The 16,755-nt window shown below is 47.3% G+C and overlaps 1 protein-coding gene across 1 annotated transcript in view; it reads left to right on the forward strand.

Moving 5' to 3' along the window:
• LOC110520779 (serine/threonine-protein kinase Nek11-like) overlaps positions 1 to 16,755 on the forward strand; it is a 93,928-nt gene that overhangs the window by 44,420 nt on the left and 32,753 nt on the right. Inside the window, exons 9-12 of the mRNA XM_036966585.1 lie at positions 2,149 to 2,234; positions 4,822 to 4,941; positions 6,556 to 6,649; positions 7,000 to 7,129. Coding sequence (XP_036822480.1) covers positions 2,149 to 2,234; positions 4,822 to 4,941; positions 6,556 to 6,649; positions 7,000 to 7,129 — 430 coding nt within the window. The remainder of the gene's footprint in view (positions 1 to 2,148; positions 2,235 to 4,821; positions 4,942 to 6,555; positions 6,650 to 6,999; positions 7,130 to 16,755) is intronic.

Genomic DNA, 16,755 nt, shown 5'->3' on the forward strand with positions numbered 1-16,755 from the left:
TCACTCCTCCATCTCTCCCTCCAGCTCCTCCATCTCTCCCTCCTCCATCTCTCCCTCCAGTTCCTCCATCTCTCCCTCCTCCATCTCTCCCTCCTCCATCTCTCCCTCCAGTTCCTCCATCTCTCCCTCCAGCTCCTCCATCTCTCCCTCCTCCATATCTCCTCCATCTCTCCCTCCTCCGTCTCTCCCTCCAGCACCTCCATATCTCCCTCCTCCATCTCTCCCTCCGGTTCCTCCATCTCTCCCTCCAGCTCCTCCATCTCTCCCTCCTCCATCTCTCCCTCCAGTTCCTCCATCTCTCCCTCCTCCATCTCTCCCTCCTCCATCTCTCCCTCCAGTTCCTCCATCTCTCCCTCCTCCATCTCTCCCTCCAGCTCCTCCATCTCTCCCTCCTCCATCTCTCCCTCCAGTTCCTCCATCTCTCACTCCTCCATTTCTCCCTCCAGCTCCTCCATCTCTCCCTCCTCCATCTCTCCCTCCAGTTCCTCCATCTCTCCCTCCTCCATCTCTCCCTCCTCCATCTCTCCCTCCAGTTCCTCCATCTCTCCCTCCAGCTCCTCCATCTCTCCCTCCTCCATATCTCCTCCATCTCTCCCTCCTCCATCTCTCCCTCCAGCACCTCCATATCTCCCTCCTCCATCTCTCCCTCCAGTTCCTCCATCTCTCCCTCCAGTTCCTCCATCTCTCCCTCCAGCTCCTCCTTATCTCCTCCTCCATCTCTCCTTCCTCCATCTCTACCTCCTCCATCTCTCCCTCCTCCGTCTCTCCCTCCTCCACCTCTCCCTCCATCTCTCCCTCGTCCATATCTCCTCCATCTCTCCTCCTCCACCTCTCCCTCCATCTCTCCCTCCTCCATATCTCCTCCATCTCTCCTCCTCCATCTCTCCCTCTAGCTCCTCCATCTCTCCCTCCTCCATATCTCCTCCATCTCTCCTTCCTCCATATCTCCTCCATCTCTCCCTCCTCCATCTCTACTCTCTCCTCCTCCATCTCTCCCTCCAGCTCCTCCATCTCTCCCTCCTCCATATCTCCTCCATCTCTCCCTCCATCTCTCCCTCCTCCACATCTCCTCCATCTCTCCCTCCTCCATCTCTCCTCCTCCATCTCTCCCCATCTCTCCCTCCTCCATATCTCCTCCATCTCTCCTTCTCCATCTCCCCCTCCTCCTCCATCTCTCCTCCATCTCTCTCTCCATCTCTCCTCGCTCCTCCTCTTCCTCCTCTTCTTCCTCCTCCTCCTCCTCCATCTCTCCCACCTCCATCTCTCCCTCCTCCATTTCTCCTCATCTCTCTCCCCCTCCTCCATCTCTCTTCCTCCATCTCTCCTCCATCTCTCCTCTCTCTTCCTCTTCCTCCTCCTCCTGTTCCTCTACCTCCTCCATCTCTCCCTCCTTCATCTCTTCTCCTCCATTTCGCCCTCCGCCTCCTCCGTCTCTCCTCCTCCATATGTCCTACATCTCGCCCTCCGCATCCTCCGTCTCTCCTCCTCCATATCTCCTCCATCTCTCCCTCCACTTCCCCCATCTCTCCTCCATCTCTCCTCCACCATCTCTCCCTCCGCTTCCTCCATCTCTCCCTCGATCTCTCCTCCTCTATCTCTCCTACTCCATCTCTCCTCCCTCCTCCTCTCCCTCCTCCATCTCTCCCCCCTACACCATCTCTCCTCCCTCCTCCTCTCCCTCCTCCTCCTCATCCATCTCTCCCTCTATTTCTATTCAGGGTGTGGCGTGACTGGTGTTATTTTTCCATGACAAGTTTCTTCTATTGTCCTGTGAATATTTTCCCTCCCTCCCTCCCTCTCCCTCTCCCCCCAGTGGTTTGTCCCTCTTCTCTTGATGACAGATTTCAGTGAGAGAATGAGGGACATAGAGATAGGGCACCACCCTATATTATACCGAAAGCACAGAGTTTCTGAAGAGAAAGAGGGAAAGAGTGGAAGGGAGAGAGAGAGGGAGAGAGAGGGAGAGGGAGAGAGAGACGTAAACATATCAACGATGGTGAAGTAAGACAGGGATATACTAGTCTGTTTGTAATAAAGCAATAATATTGATAATGTTAATCTTGATCTCGCTCTTTCTTTTCTCTCTCTTTTACTCTCGCTCTCTTTCCCCCTCCCTTTGTTTTTCTCTGTCTCACTCACTGTCTACAGATCTTAAAACACAAGTTCTGTAGTCTGACACTGAGAGACAAGACATCGGTGGGAGAAAGAGACGCAGCACAGATATTGAAAGCGGTGTAAGGACATGCTCTATGTACTGTATGGTTGTCTGTAGTTTGGGTTATTTTAAGAAGGAAGAGAGAGAACTAAAACCACTATCATCCTCAGACATGAACACTGGCTCCTCAGTTTAGAGCTACGTGGCTGCAGTTACACACCACTATCATCCTCAGACATGAAGAATGAACACTGTCTCCTCAGTTTAGAGCTACGTGGCTGCAGTTACACACCACTATCATCCTCAGACATGAAGAATGAACACTGTCTCCTCAGTTTAGAGCTACGTGGCTGCAGTTACACACCACTATCATCCTCAGACACTGGCTCCTTAGCTTAGCGCAATGTGGCTGCATCAGGACAGAGGGATTTTTAAGCATTTACCCAAACACACACTAATATTGCCATACTCTGTCCCTCTCTATACCCCCTTTTCTCTCACTCTCTGTCTGTCTCTTTCTCTCACTTCCTCTCTCTCACTTCCTCTCTCTCGCGCTCTCTCTCTCACTTCCTCACACTCACATTTTCTCACTCATTCAGACATGGAAATCACAGTTAGTAGCAGCTGTCTCTTAAACAAACCAGAACGTCACTGATTCAAACTGGCACCAATCAGGGAAGGTGCCTGTCATCATTAGATTAGCTAGCCACACACATATGTTAGAGTAGCCAGGTGTACCATGTTGCAGAGAAAGACCAGATTAGGTCTAGGTCTTAGCAATAGCCACACCCATCTCTTTAGGATTGACACGATCATGTCATTTGTTGCCTGACAGACTGCATCTGTAATGACTTGCCAAGGTGCCTTGGTAGCATGTGGACAATGTGATATGGTTGTGAGAAATGGTGATTAACTTGGGATTATGGATGATATGATTCTCTGATCTGATGTTATGCTCATTAACCATTAATCATGTTATTCTACTTTTTACATACTTACCCTGATCTTGTCGAATGGAATTCTACACACCTTATAGTTAGAGTGGTGGTTGAAGCCAGGGTTATGGTTGAACTGGGATGTGGACATGGAGCTAGGTTTAGGGTTGGGTCTAAGGTTAGGGTTGAACCAGGATGTGGACATGGAGCCAGGTTTAGGGTTGGGTCTAAGGTTAGGGTTGAACCAGGATGTGGACATGGAGCCAGGTTTAGGGTCGGGTCTAAGGTTAGGGTTGAACCAGGATGTGGACATGGAGCCAGGTTTAGGGTTGGGTCTAAGGTTAGGGTTGAACCAGGATGTGGACATGGAGCCAGGTTTAGGGTTGGGTCTAAGGTTAGGGTTGAACCAGGATGTGGACATGGAGCCAGGTTTAGGGTTGGGTCTAAGGTTAGGGTTGAACTGGGATGTGGACATGGAGCCAGGTTTAGGGTCGGGTCTAAGGTTAGGGTTGAACTGGGATGTGGACATGGAGCTAGGTTTAGGGTTGGGTCTAAGGTTAGGGTTGAACCAGGATGTGGACATGGAGCCAGGTTTAGGGTTGGGTCTAAGGTTAGGGTTGAACTGGGATGTGGACATGGAGCCAGGTTTAGGGTTGGGTCTAAGGTTAGGGTTGAACTGGGATGTGGACATGGAGCCAGGTTTAGGGTTGGGTCAAAGGTTAGGGTTGAACTGGGATGTGAACATGAAGCTAGGTTTAGGGTTGTTTTAATTTTTTATTTAACCTTTATTTAACTAAGCAAGAACAAATTCTTATTTACAATGACGGCCTAACCCGGCCAAACCCTCACCCGGACTAGGCTGGTCCAATTGTGCTCCGCCTTATGGGACTCCCAATCACGGCAGGTTGTGATACAGCCTGGAATCAAACCAGGGTCTGTAGTGATGCCTCTAGCACTGAGATGCAGTGTCTTAGACCGTTGCGCCACTCGAGAGCCCCGGGTTAGGGTTGAGCTGGTATGCGGACATGAAGCCAGGGTTAGGGTTCAAATCAAATCAAATGCTTACTTACAAGCAACAATGCATATTTTTTGTGTTGGTTAAAATAAAAAAATAAGAAGAACAAAGTAACACAATAAAATAACAATAACGAGACTCTATACAGGGGGTACCGGTACCGAGTCAATGTGTCAATGTGTAGGGGTACAGGTTAGTCGAGGTAAATCGAGGTAATATGAGGCTAGGGTTGAACTGGGATGTGCACATGAAGCTAGGTTGAGGGTTAGACTTTCGGTTAGGTTTAGGCTTAAGGTAAGGGTTTAAGTTATGGTTAGAGGACAGTGGGAGACATATCTGAATCAGGGCCTCCGATTAGTATTCCTCTTGATTAGATCATCTCTTTCACATGTATATTGTTTATGTCCGATTACTGCCCATCTCACTCTAAATGACCTTGTTACATACCTTACATGTTGAAAGAAGTATTTACATCCACATAGGAAGTGACCTACAAAAGGTCAACGCTAGAATTCAATCAAATCCACCACCCTGAGGTGTTTACAGTGCACAGTATCTCTTTTTGCCATGGTAAATTCAAAATCCCATTAAGGCAGCAATTGTTTTTAACAGTGCAGAGGTAATTGTGTGTAGGAGTATCGGACCTCTGACCTATCTTACTCGCCAACGCTCCAGCCCTCCCAACCTCTGACCGTTGCCCTTTGACCTTTGAACAGGCAGAGAAAGGTGCACCTTCAGACACTGAGGGAGAAGTCAGAGCTAGACAGAATGACCCCCAGGGAGAGAATGAGGCTGAGGAAGCTGCAGGCTGCTGACGACAAGGCCAGGAGGCTTAGGTAGGACACCCTTACATACCCTCACAAGTACGCACACACATGTACACACACACGCACACACACACGCACGCACACACCACAGTCATTCGGTCCATGACCAGAATAGAGCCTGTGAGGTCCCGTTGGGATTCTTCTGGGGCTGATGCATGGCTGGGTTCCCTTTAAAGACGAAGAGAGTTTTGTGTAAATGCATTCTCCCCTGCCCTAGTTTCCTTGGGCTGAACTGTGTTGGAGACGTGTCTACAGGGAACGATACTGAGAGCGACAGAGTGGATGGGAAGGACAACAGGCCAGGCAACAGGGCTATTGATGTGCTCTATGGAGTTCCAACTTTTAGCAGGACGCTGATATTATACAAGCCATGACCTCTCTCTCCTCCTCTTCTCTATCTCGTTCTGTGTCTCTCTCTCTCTCTCTGTGGGTCTCTATCTGACTGTGTTTCTTTCTCTCTCATTTTCTCTTTATCTATATCCTTCCTCCTCTCTCTCCCTCTTTCCCTCTCTTTCCCACACTCTGTTGTTTCTGGTTGATAACTAGAGTGTTATTATTATTATTTTTTTAATTCAACCTTTATTTAACTCGGCAAGTCAGTTAAGAACAAATTCTTATTTTCAATGACGGCCTAGGAACAGTGGGTTAACTGCCTGTTCAGGGGCAGAACGACAGATTTGTACCTTGTCAGCTTGGGGATTTGAACTTGCAACCTTTCGGTTACTAGTTCAATGCTCTAACCGCTAGGCTACCCTAAGACTATGACTTCCTAGTCTTAATGATCAATATAACCCACTGCCATCTCACTTTTATACTGCGTTGCATCATTCATCTACAGGTAACTGCCAAGATAAAGGAAACCCCAACATAGTGTCTTAATAGGGCATTGGCACCACGAGCCAGAACAGCTTCAATGCACCTTGGTATAGATTCTACAAGTGTCTGAAACTCTTGGAGGGATGCGACACCATTCTTCCACCAGAAATTCCATCATTTGGTGTTTTGTTGATGGTGGTGGGAAACGCTGTCTCAGGCTCCGCTCCAGAATATCCCAATAGTGTTCAATTGGGTTGAGATCTGGTGACTGAGACGGCCATGGCATATGGTTTACATAGTTTTAATACTCATCAAATCATTTAGTGACCACTTGTGTCCTATGGATGGGGTCATTGTCATCCTATGGGGGAATAGCCATGGTAGACTAAATGCTTTTTTATACATGACCCTAAAGATGTTTAACTCAGGAACCACACCTGTTTGGAAGCACCTGCTTTCATTATACTTTGTATCCCTCATGATCTCAAGTGTTTCCATTATTTTGTCAGTTACCTGTATATTAAGATATAAAGCAAGGGGTGTGTGGTATATATGGCCAATATACCACGGCTGTTCTTAAGCGGGACGCAACGCGGAGTGCCTGGATACAGCCCTTAACCATGATATACCCATATGCCCATATACCACAAACCCCCGAGGTACCTTATTGCTATTATAAACTGGTTACCAACGTAAAAATATATGTTTTGTCATACCCGTGGTATACAATCTGATATACCACAGCTGTCAGTCAATCAGCATTCAGGGCTTAAACCAGCCAATTTATAATATAATGTAACACTACAGGAGACTTGCTGAGGAGAAATACCAGGAAAACCACTTCCGAATGCAGGAGCTGAGGAGCCGCCATTTTGAGAAAGTCAGTTTGGACGTCTTGAATGTAAGAGAGACACAATTCTAAAAGTTGAATCAAAAGCTCTCTTAGGAAATAATGCATATAATTGGATGAAAAATGTTTTGTTTTTACCCTCTACGACTTTAATTACTTGAATTAACTCATTGTTTAAGTGCAATTAGTAGCCGGTTCTTTGGCCTGAGTTAAATTAAACTCTAAGGGTGTCCCTTCTCCGTGAACCTCGTTTGGTATTCCCTTATGTTCTCATTAGCCAATCACTCGCTTCATAATTGAAACTCCCCCTAAAAAAACTAAAAAAACATTTGTCTTGTTAAAAAATTAAATAGATACTTATGACTAATTGAATTGAAAACTCCATCACTTCCACCCAATAGGAGAGTGCAGGAGATGCAGTCCACCAGACTGCACCAATCACAGCTGAGGACTACCGGTCGCTGGGTTGCTCACAACCAATGGGAAGGCAGCAGCAGGACAAGATGCGAATGTCTGAGCCAGTAGGGTGTGGTGAGTATACTTCCTTCTTGTACCTTTTATTTCTGTTAACGATAGGATTATGTTTTTATGCAGTACATCTTGGTTAGCCTGCATTACATCTTGGTTGGCCTGCAGTACATCTTGGTTGGCCTGCAGTACGTCTTGGTTGGCCTGTAGTACGTATTGGTTGGCCTGCAGTACATCTTGGTTAGCCTGCAGTACATCTTGGTTAGCCTGCAGTACATCTTGGTTAGCCTGCAGTACATCTTGGTTGGCCTGCAGTACATCTTGGTTAGCCTGCAGTACATCTTGGTTAGCCTGCAGTACATCTTGGTTGGCCTGCAGTACATCTTGGTTGGCCTGCAATACATCTTGGTTAGCCTGCAGTACATCTTGGTTGGCCTGCAGTACGTATTGGTTTGCCTGCAGTACGTATTGGTTGGCCTGCAGTACGTATTGGTTGGCCTGCAGTACATCTTGGTTGGCCTGCAGTACGTATTGGTTTGCCTGCAGTACGTATTGGTTGGCCTGCAGTACATATTGGTTGGCCTGCAGTACATCTTGGTTGGCCTGCAGTACATCTTGGTTGGCCTGCAGTACATCTCCCCACCACTGTTTCTATAAAAAGCTGAGGGATGGTGCTGGAGAAAAGTAACTACTCTCAAATTCATAGACATGGATATAGATGCAAGGACTGATCATCCATGATATCAAAATGATAGTTGTAACCATGTTTTGATGGTAACGCTCGTTGTTGCATGAAGAAGGAGTGGACCAAAGCGCAGCGTGGTACGTGTTCATGATCATTTATTTCAACTGAACACTGAGACAAAATAACAAACTGGACCAAAACTAACCAGTTCTGTCTGGTGCAGAGACAACAAAACAGAAAACAACTACCCACAAAACACAGGTGGGAAAAAGCTACCTAAGTATGGTTCTCAATCAGAGACAACGATAGACAGCTGCCTCTGATTGAGAACCACACCCTGCCAAACACAAAGAAATACAAAACATAGAAAATAAACATAGAATTCCCACCCAAATCACACCCTGACCAAACCAAAATATAGACATAAAAAGCTCTCTAAGGTCAGGGCGTGAGGCTATACAGTTCTGTTAATATTTATTTAGTTTCCAAACATGAGAGTAAAACCAGCTTATATTTGGTGTTCTGATGGGGTACGACAGTTAAACTACGATCATGGTGCATTTATAATATATTATTCACGAATCAATGGATACCATTCATTTATGTAGCAACTGCAACATGTATGTAGCAACATGTATGTAGCAACATGTATGTAGCAACATGTATGTAGCAACTGCAGAAAAGTTTGTTGAAATGAAACCTTATGTAAACCCTGATGAAAATGTTGCTTTGGCAAATAAAAATCTGTTCCCATTTATCCAAGACCACCTTAAACTGTATTGTGTGCTTGAATCTTCACCAAATGTTTTTTTTTTATTTAACAACGCTCAGGCACTTTGGAGGAATACACACACACACACACACACACACACACACACACACACACACACACACACACACACACACAGACACACACACACACACACACACACACACAGACACACACACACACACACACACACACACACACACACACACACACACACACACACAGACACAGACACAGACACAGACACACACACACACACACACACACACACACACACACACACACACACACACACACACACACACACACACACACACACATCTCTGTATCTGTCCACACTGCCAATACAAACATGCCATAATAAACAGCTAAACACCTTGTCTATAAACTGTGGGATCTAGGGAGGTTAGGAGATTATTGTCTGCTGTGCTCTGGGACTGTTATTTAACCTGCGCCCAATCACACGTCCAATCAGGGCCGGCCCCGCGCCCAATCACACACCCAATCAGGGCCGGCCCTTCACCCAATCCTCTCAGATCGGTGAAGACCAGGATGTAAGAATAAGAAAATAGGAGACTTCAACAACTGTACTGTTGCAGCTGTAGTGCCCTTCAGGGTTGGGGTCAGTTTAGTCTTGTGTTGCTACACCTCCAAAATCACGGCATTGTCACGCCTCACATTTTAGGGAAGGTCGACGAGGCCTGGGTAAGTTTGAACCCAAGTGTAGGAGTGGGCAAGTGATTTCAGTTGCAAATAATGTCTGCAATTCACTTTGGAATCCGTCATTAATTTAAATGACTATTCAATATCCAATATTCCTTGGTGGAAAAGCAGTCGAATTTCCAAACCCATAGACCAACCCCCTGCTTAACACTCGTCCCACTTCCATTTCACTGTGGGACCCCCATGGTGGGAGATCCAGGGGGTCCCTCAGATCTCCAATGCCCCAGATTCCCTCATCTCGGCTGGGATCAGAGTTACCGAGAGCCCCTGGTGGCATGAAACCTCTCCTACTCTGACAGACCAGCCATGAGGTAAAGCAGCCCAGGCAGTATCATCAAAGGCTGAGGAGCAGAGTGAACATGCATCACACAGTGTGCAGGGGAGAGTGTAACATAGAGGATGGCTCATAGTAATGGATGGATGGAGTGAATGGAATGGTATCTTCTCTCTCATTCCATTTATTGTGTTCCAGCCCGTCCTCCCCCTTTAAAGTGTCACAAGCCACCACTGTTAAAGTACTACACACCTACACACCCTACACACACACACACACACGCACACACACACACACACACACACACACACACACACACACACACACATCTCTGTATCTGTCCACACTGCCAATACAAACATGCCATAATAAACAGCTAAACACCTTGTCTATAAACTGTGGGATCTAGGGAGGTTAGGAGATTATTGTCTGCTGTGCTCTGGGACTGTTATTTAACCTGCGCCCAATCACACGTCCAATCAGGGCCGGCCCCGCGCCCAATCACACACCCAATCAGGGCCGGCCCTTCACCCAATCCTCTCAGATCGGTGAAGACCAGGATGTAAGAATAAGAAAATAGGAGACTTCAACAACTGTACTGTTGCAGCTGTAGTGCCCTTCAGGGTTGGGGTCAGTTTAGTCTTGTGTTGCTACACCTCCAAAATCACGGCATTGTCACGCCTCACATTTTAGGGAAGGTCGACGAGGCCTGGGTAAGTTTGAACCCAAGTGTAGGAGTGGGCAAGTGATTTCAGTTGCAAATAATGTCTGCAATTCACTTTGGAATCCGTCATTAATTTAAATGACTATTCAATATCCAATATTCCTTGGTGGAAAAGCAGTCGAATTTCCAAACCCATAGACCAACCCCCTGCTTAACACTCGTCCCACTTCCATTTCACTGTGGGACCCCCATGGTGGGAGATCCAGGGGGTCCCTCAGATCTCCAATGCCCCAGATTCCCTCATCTCGGCTGGGATCAGAGTTACCGAGAGCCCCTGGTGGCATGAAACCTCTCCTACTCTGACAGACCAGCCATGAGGTAAAGCAGCCCAGGCAGTATCATCAAAGGCTGAGGAGCAGAGTGAACATGCATCACACAGTGTGCAGGGGAGAGTGTAACATAGAGGATGGCTCATAGTAATGGATGGATGGAGTGAATGGAATGGTATCTTCTCTCTCATTCCATTTATTCTGTTCCAGCCCGTCCTCCCCCTTTAAAGTGTCACAAGCCACCACTGTTAAAGTACTACACACCTACACACCCTACACACACACACACACACACACACACACACACACACACACGCACACACACACACACACTCAAGGAGCACACATGCAAATAAGAAAGACAAGAGAAAAGTGCTTTGTTATTTTTAGTAAATCACATTAAACCAAATCTCAATGGCCCATTGCCCCCTTTCCCCTTTCAACTGTAGACATGGTCTGACATTAAACATACCTCAAGCAGCCTCACTGGGGAATAAAGGCAAGTATTAGACTAAAATGTATTAGGAAATAAACATTGAATTATGCATGCCGATGACCTCCGTCCTCAGTATAAATAAACATACAGTATCACTGAGAGCCACAGGCAGCCACAGATGCAACATGCCCACAGGTTTCAACACAGTGTGGTAGGATATAGGGGTGAAAGAAGGTTATATTATCTGAGTTTGAGGTTAGATGACAGAGCTCTCTCTCTCTCTCCCCCCCCTCTCTCTCTCTCTCTGACAGTCCCAATTTGCCAGTGAAGCACTTTTTCAAAGTCTCAGAACTCTTTGCAGTCGGTCTCAGAGATTTGCAGAGTCTGTTGGACAGGGAGGGAGGATAGATTGACTGATGGGAGTACCTGGCCCTCTGTAACCTTGGCCGTGGTACTGCTGGTGCAGGAGGCCAAGCGGAGGTCACATGAATGAAACATTCTGGATTACAAAAAACTTCTTTGCATAAGTGATTATTCTGGTCTGGTATTAACATTGCTAATTAAAATCAATGAAGCACTGAATCAGGTGAGATGGGACAGAAACCACTGACAGAAATCACTATCAGGTTATAAGCACCAGACACCAGTGTGTGTGTTTGCGTGTGCAGTTGTGTGTCATTCTCTGTCGTGGAGAGTCTGCCGGCTGGTTGGACTGTGGGATGCCTGGTCATAGGTCACTGATCTGATCTGCTTCAGGCTCTGTTGGACTCACTCTAAGAAAGCCACAAAAGGGAAGGCTTTTAGGAGGCTAATAGTTTGTGTGATGTAATCAGGGTATTGTGTTGTACTAGTGGACTGTAGTTGTATGACTTGACTGAGACATCGTTATTTACCTGATTCCTTTATGATACTTTGGTCAATTTTTAGAGACCGCTTGTTTTTTTCTCCATTTCATTCCCTCTCTCTGCCTCTTTATCTCCATTTCATTCTCTGCCTCTTTATCTCCATTTCACTCCTTCTGTCTCTTTATCTCCATTTCATTCCCTCTCTCTGTCTCTTTATCTCATTTCATTCCCTCTCTCTGTCTCTTTATCTCCATTTCATTCCCTCTCTCTGCCTCTTTATCTCCATTTCATTCCTTCTGTCTCTTTATCTCCATTTCATTCCTTCTGTCTCTTTATCTCCATTTCATTCCTTCTGTCTCTTTATCTCCATTTCATTCCTTCTGTCTCTTTATCTCCATTTCATTCCTTCTGTCTCTTTATCTCCATTTCATTCCTTCTGTCTCTTTATCTCAATTTAATTACTTCTGTCTCTTTATCTCCATTTCATTCCTTCTGTCTCTTTATCTCAATTTAATTCCGTCTCTTTATCTCCATTTCATTCCTGTCTCTTTATCTCCATTTCATTCCTTCTGTCTCTTTATCTCTATTTCATTCCTTCTGTCTCTTAATCTCCATTTCATTTCTTCCGTCTCTTTATCTCCATTTCATTCCTTCTGTCTCTTTATCTCCATTTCATTCCTTCTGTCTCTTTATCTCCATTTCTTTCTTGTCTCTTTATCTCCATTTCATTTCTTCCGTCTCTTTATCTCCATTTCATTCCTTCTGTCTCTTTATCTCCATTTAATTCCTTCTGTCTCTTTATCTCCATTTTATTCCTTCTGTCTCTTTATCTCAATTTAATTCCCTGTCTCTTTATCTCCATTTCATTCCTTCTGTCTCTTTATCTCCATTTCATTCCTTCTGTCTCTTTATCTCAATTTAATTCCGTCTCTTTATCTCCATTTCATTCCTGTCTCTTTATCTCCATTCCATTCCTTCTGTCTCTTTATCTCCATTTCATTCCTTCTGTCTCTTTATCTCCATTTCATTCCTTCTGTCACTTTATCTCAATTTAATTCCCTGTCTCTTTATCTCCATTTCATTCCTGTCTCTTTATCTCCATTGCATTCCTTCTGTCGCTTTATCTCCATTGCATTCCTTCTGTCGCTTTATCTCCATTTCTTTCTTGTCTCTTTATCTCCATTTCATTCCTTCCGTCTCTTTATCTCCATGTCATTCCTTCTGTCTCTTTATCTCCATTTCATTCCTTCTGTCTCTTTATCTCCATTTCATTCCTTCTGTCTCTTAATCTCCATTTCATTTCTTCCGTCTCTTTATCTCCATTTCATTCCTTCTGTCTCTTTATCTCCATTTCATTCCTTCTGTCTCTTTATCTCCATTTCATTCCTTCTGTCTCTTTATCTCAATTTAATTCCCTGTGTTACGGTGAGTGAATGAGGACCCAAAAGCGAATTAACTTAAACAGAGCTTCTTTAATAACCAAACATAGGTAGGCTCAGATAGACCGGCAGATTCCGACAGGACAGGACAAGGTTACAGCAAACATGACGATAGTCTGGTTCAGGCATGAAACACAACAAACAAGAATCCGACAAGGACAGGAACAAAAACAGAGAGAGATATAGGGACCTAATCAGAGGGAAAAAGGGAACAGGTGGGAAACGGGGTGAATGGGTAGTTAGGAGGAGACAAGGCACAGCTGGGGGAAAGAGGGGGAGAAAAGGTAACCTAACAACGACCAGCAGAGGGAGACAGGGTGAAGGGAAAGGACAGAAACACACAACATGACAATACATGACAGTACCCCCCCACTCACCGAGCGCCTCCTGGCGCACTCGAGGAGGAAACCTGGCGGCAACGGAGGAAATCCTCGATCAGCGCACGGTCCAGCACGTCCCGAGAGGGAACCCAACTCCTCTCCTCAGGACCGTACCCCTCCCAATCAACGAGGTACTGGTGACCACGGCCCCGAGGACGCATGTCCAAAATCCTGCGGACCCTGTAGATGGGTGCGCCCTCGACAAGGATGGGGGGGGGGGGGGGGGGGGGGGGAAGACGAGCGGGGGCGCGAAGAACGGGCTTAATACAGGAGACATGGAAGACCGGGTGGACGCGACGAAGGTATCGCGGAAGAAGAAGTCGAACTGCGACAGGATTAATGACCCGAGAAATACGGAACGGACCAATGAACCGCGGGGTCAACTTGCGAGAAGCCGTCTTAAGGGGAAGGTTCTGAGTGGAGAGCCAAACTCTCTGACCGCGACAATATCTAGGACTCTTAGTTCTACGCTTATTAGCAGCCCTCACAGTCTGCGTCCTATAACGGCAAAGTGCAGACCTGACCCTCTTCCAGGTGCGCTCGCAACGTTGGACAAAAGCCTGAGCGGAGGGGACGCTGGACTCGGCGAACTGAGATGAGAACAGCGGAGGCTGGTACCCGAGGCTACTCTGAAAAGGAGATAGCCCGGTCGCAGACGAAGGAAGCGAGTTGTGGGCGTATTCTGCCCAGGGGAGCTGTTCTGACCAAGACGCAGGGTTGCGAAAAGAAAGACTGCGTAAGATGCGACCAATAGTCTGATTGGCCCGTTCTGCTTGACCGTTAGACTGGGGGTGAAAGCCGGAAGAGAGACTGACGGAAGCCCCAATCAAACGGCAAAACTCCCTCCAAAATTGAGACGTGAATTGCGGACCTCTGTCCGAAACGACGTCTGACGGAAGGCCATGAATTCTGAAAACATTCTCGATGATGATTTGTGCCGTCTCTTTAGCAGAAGGAAGCTTAGCAAGGGGAATGAAATGAGCCGCCTTAGAGAACCTATCGACAACCGTAAGAATAACAGTCTTCCCCGCTGACGAAGGCAGTCCGGTGACAAAATCTAAGGCGATGTGAGACCACGGTCGAGAGGGAATGGGAAGCGGCCTGAGACGGCCGGCAGGAGGAGAGTTACCGGACTTAGTCTGCGCGCAGACCGAACAAGCAGCCACGAAACGACGCGTGTCATGCTCCCGGGTGGGCCACCAAAAACGCTGGCGAATGGAAGCAAGCGTACCCCGAACGCCAGGGTGGCCGGCTAACTTGGCAGAGTGAGCCCACTGAAGAACGGCCAGACGAGTAGGAACGGGAACGAAAAGAAGGTTCCTAGGACAAGCGCGCGGCGACGGAGTGTGAGTGAGCGCTTGCTTTACCTGCCTCTCAATTCCCCAGACAGTCAACCCGACAACACGCCCCTCAGGGAGAATCCCCTCGGGGTCAGTGGAGGCTACTGAAGAACTGAAGAGACGAGATAAAGCATCAGGCTTGGTGTTCTTAGAGCCCGGACGATAAGAAATCACGAACTCGAAACGAGCGAAAAACAGCGCCCAACGCGCCTGACGCGCATTAAGTCGTTTGGCAGAACGGATGTACTCAAGGTTCCTATGGTCAGTCCAAACGACAAAAGGAACGGTCGCCCCCTCCAACCACTGTCGCCATTCGCCTAGGGCTAACCGGATGGCGAGCAGTTCGCGGTTTCCCACATCATAGTTACGTTCCGACGGCGACAGGCGATGAGAAAAATACGCGCATGGGTGGACCTTGTCGTCAGAGAGGGAGCGCTGAGAAAGAATGGCTCCCACGCCCACCTCTGACGCGTCAACCTCGACAACGAACTGTCTAGAGACGTCAGGTGTAACAAGGATAGGAGCGGATGTAAAACGATTCTTGAGGAGATCAAAAGCTCCCTGGGCGGAAACGGACCACTTAAAGCACGTCTTGACAGAAGTAAGGGCTGTGAGAGGAGCTGCCACCTGACCGAAATTACGGATGAAACGACGATAGAAGTTCGCGAAGCCGAGAAAGCGCTGCAGCTCGACGCGTGACTTAGGGACGGGCCAATCAATGACAGCCTGGACCTTAGCGGGATCCATCTTAATGCCTTCAGCGGAAATAACAGAACCGAGAAATGTGACGGAGGAGGCATGAAAAGTGCACTTCTCAGCCTTCACAAAAAGACAATTCTCTAAAAGGCGCTGGAGGACACGTCGAACGTGCTGAACATGAATCTGGAGTGACGGTGAAAAAATCAGGATATCGTCAAGGTAAACGAAAACAAAGATGTTCAGCATGTCTCTCAGGACATCATTGACTAATGCCTGAAAGACAGCTGGAGCGTTAGCGAGGCCGAAAGGAAGAACCCGGTATTCAAAGTGCCCTAACGGAGTGTTAAACGCCGTCTTCCACTCGTCCCCCTCCCTGATGCGCACGAGATGGTAAGCGTTACGAAGGTCCAACTTAGTGAAAAACCTGGCTCCCTGCAGGATCTCGAAGGCTGAGGACATAAGAGGAAGCGGATAACGATTCTTAACTGTTATGTCATTCAGCCCTCGATAATCTATGCAGGGGCGCAGAGACCCGTCCTTCTTCTTGACAAAAAAAAACCCCGCTCCGGCGGGAGAGGAGGAGGGGACTATGGTACCGGCGTCAAGAGCTACAGACAAATAATCCTCGAGAGCCTTACGTTCGGGAGCCGACAGAGAGTATAGTCTACCCCGGGGGGGAGTGGTTCCCGGAAGGAGATCAATACTACAATCATACGACCGGTGTGGAGGAAGAGAGGTGGCCCTGGACCGACTGAACACCGTGCGCAGATCGTGATATTCCTCCGGCACCCCTGTCAAATCACCAGGCTCCTCCTGTGAAGAAGAGACAGAGGAAACAGGAGGGATAGCAGACATTAAACATTTCACATGACAAGAGACGTTCCAGGAGAGGATAGAATTACTAGACCAATTAATGGAAGGATTATGACAAACTAGCCAGGGATGGCCCAAAACAACAGGTGTAAAAGGTGAACGAAAAATCAAAAAAGAAATGGTTTCGCTATGATTACCAGAAACAGTGAGGGTTAAAGGTAGCGTCTCACGCTGAATCCTGGGGAGAGGACTACCATCCAGGGCGAACAAGGCCGTGGACTCCCTTAACTGTC

This window comes from Oncorhynchus mykiss, chromosome 3 (genome assembly GCF_013265735.2).
Source record: "Oncorhynchus mykiss isolate Arlee chromosome 3, USDA_OmykA_1.1, whole genome shotgun sequence".
Lineage (NCBI taxonomy): Eukaryota > Metazoa > Chordata > Actinopteri > Salmoniformes > Salmonidae > Oncorhynchus > Oncorhynchus mykiss.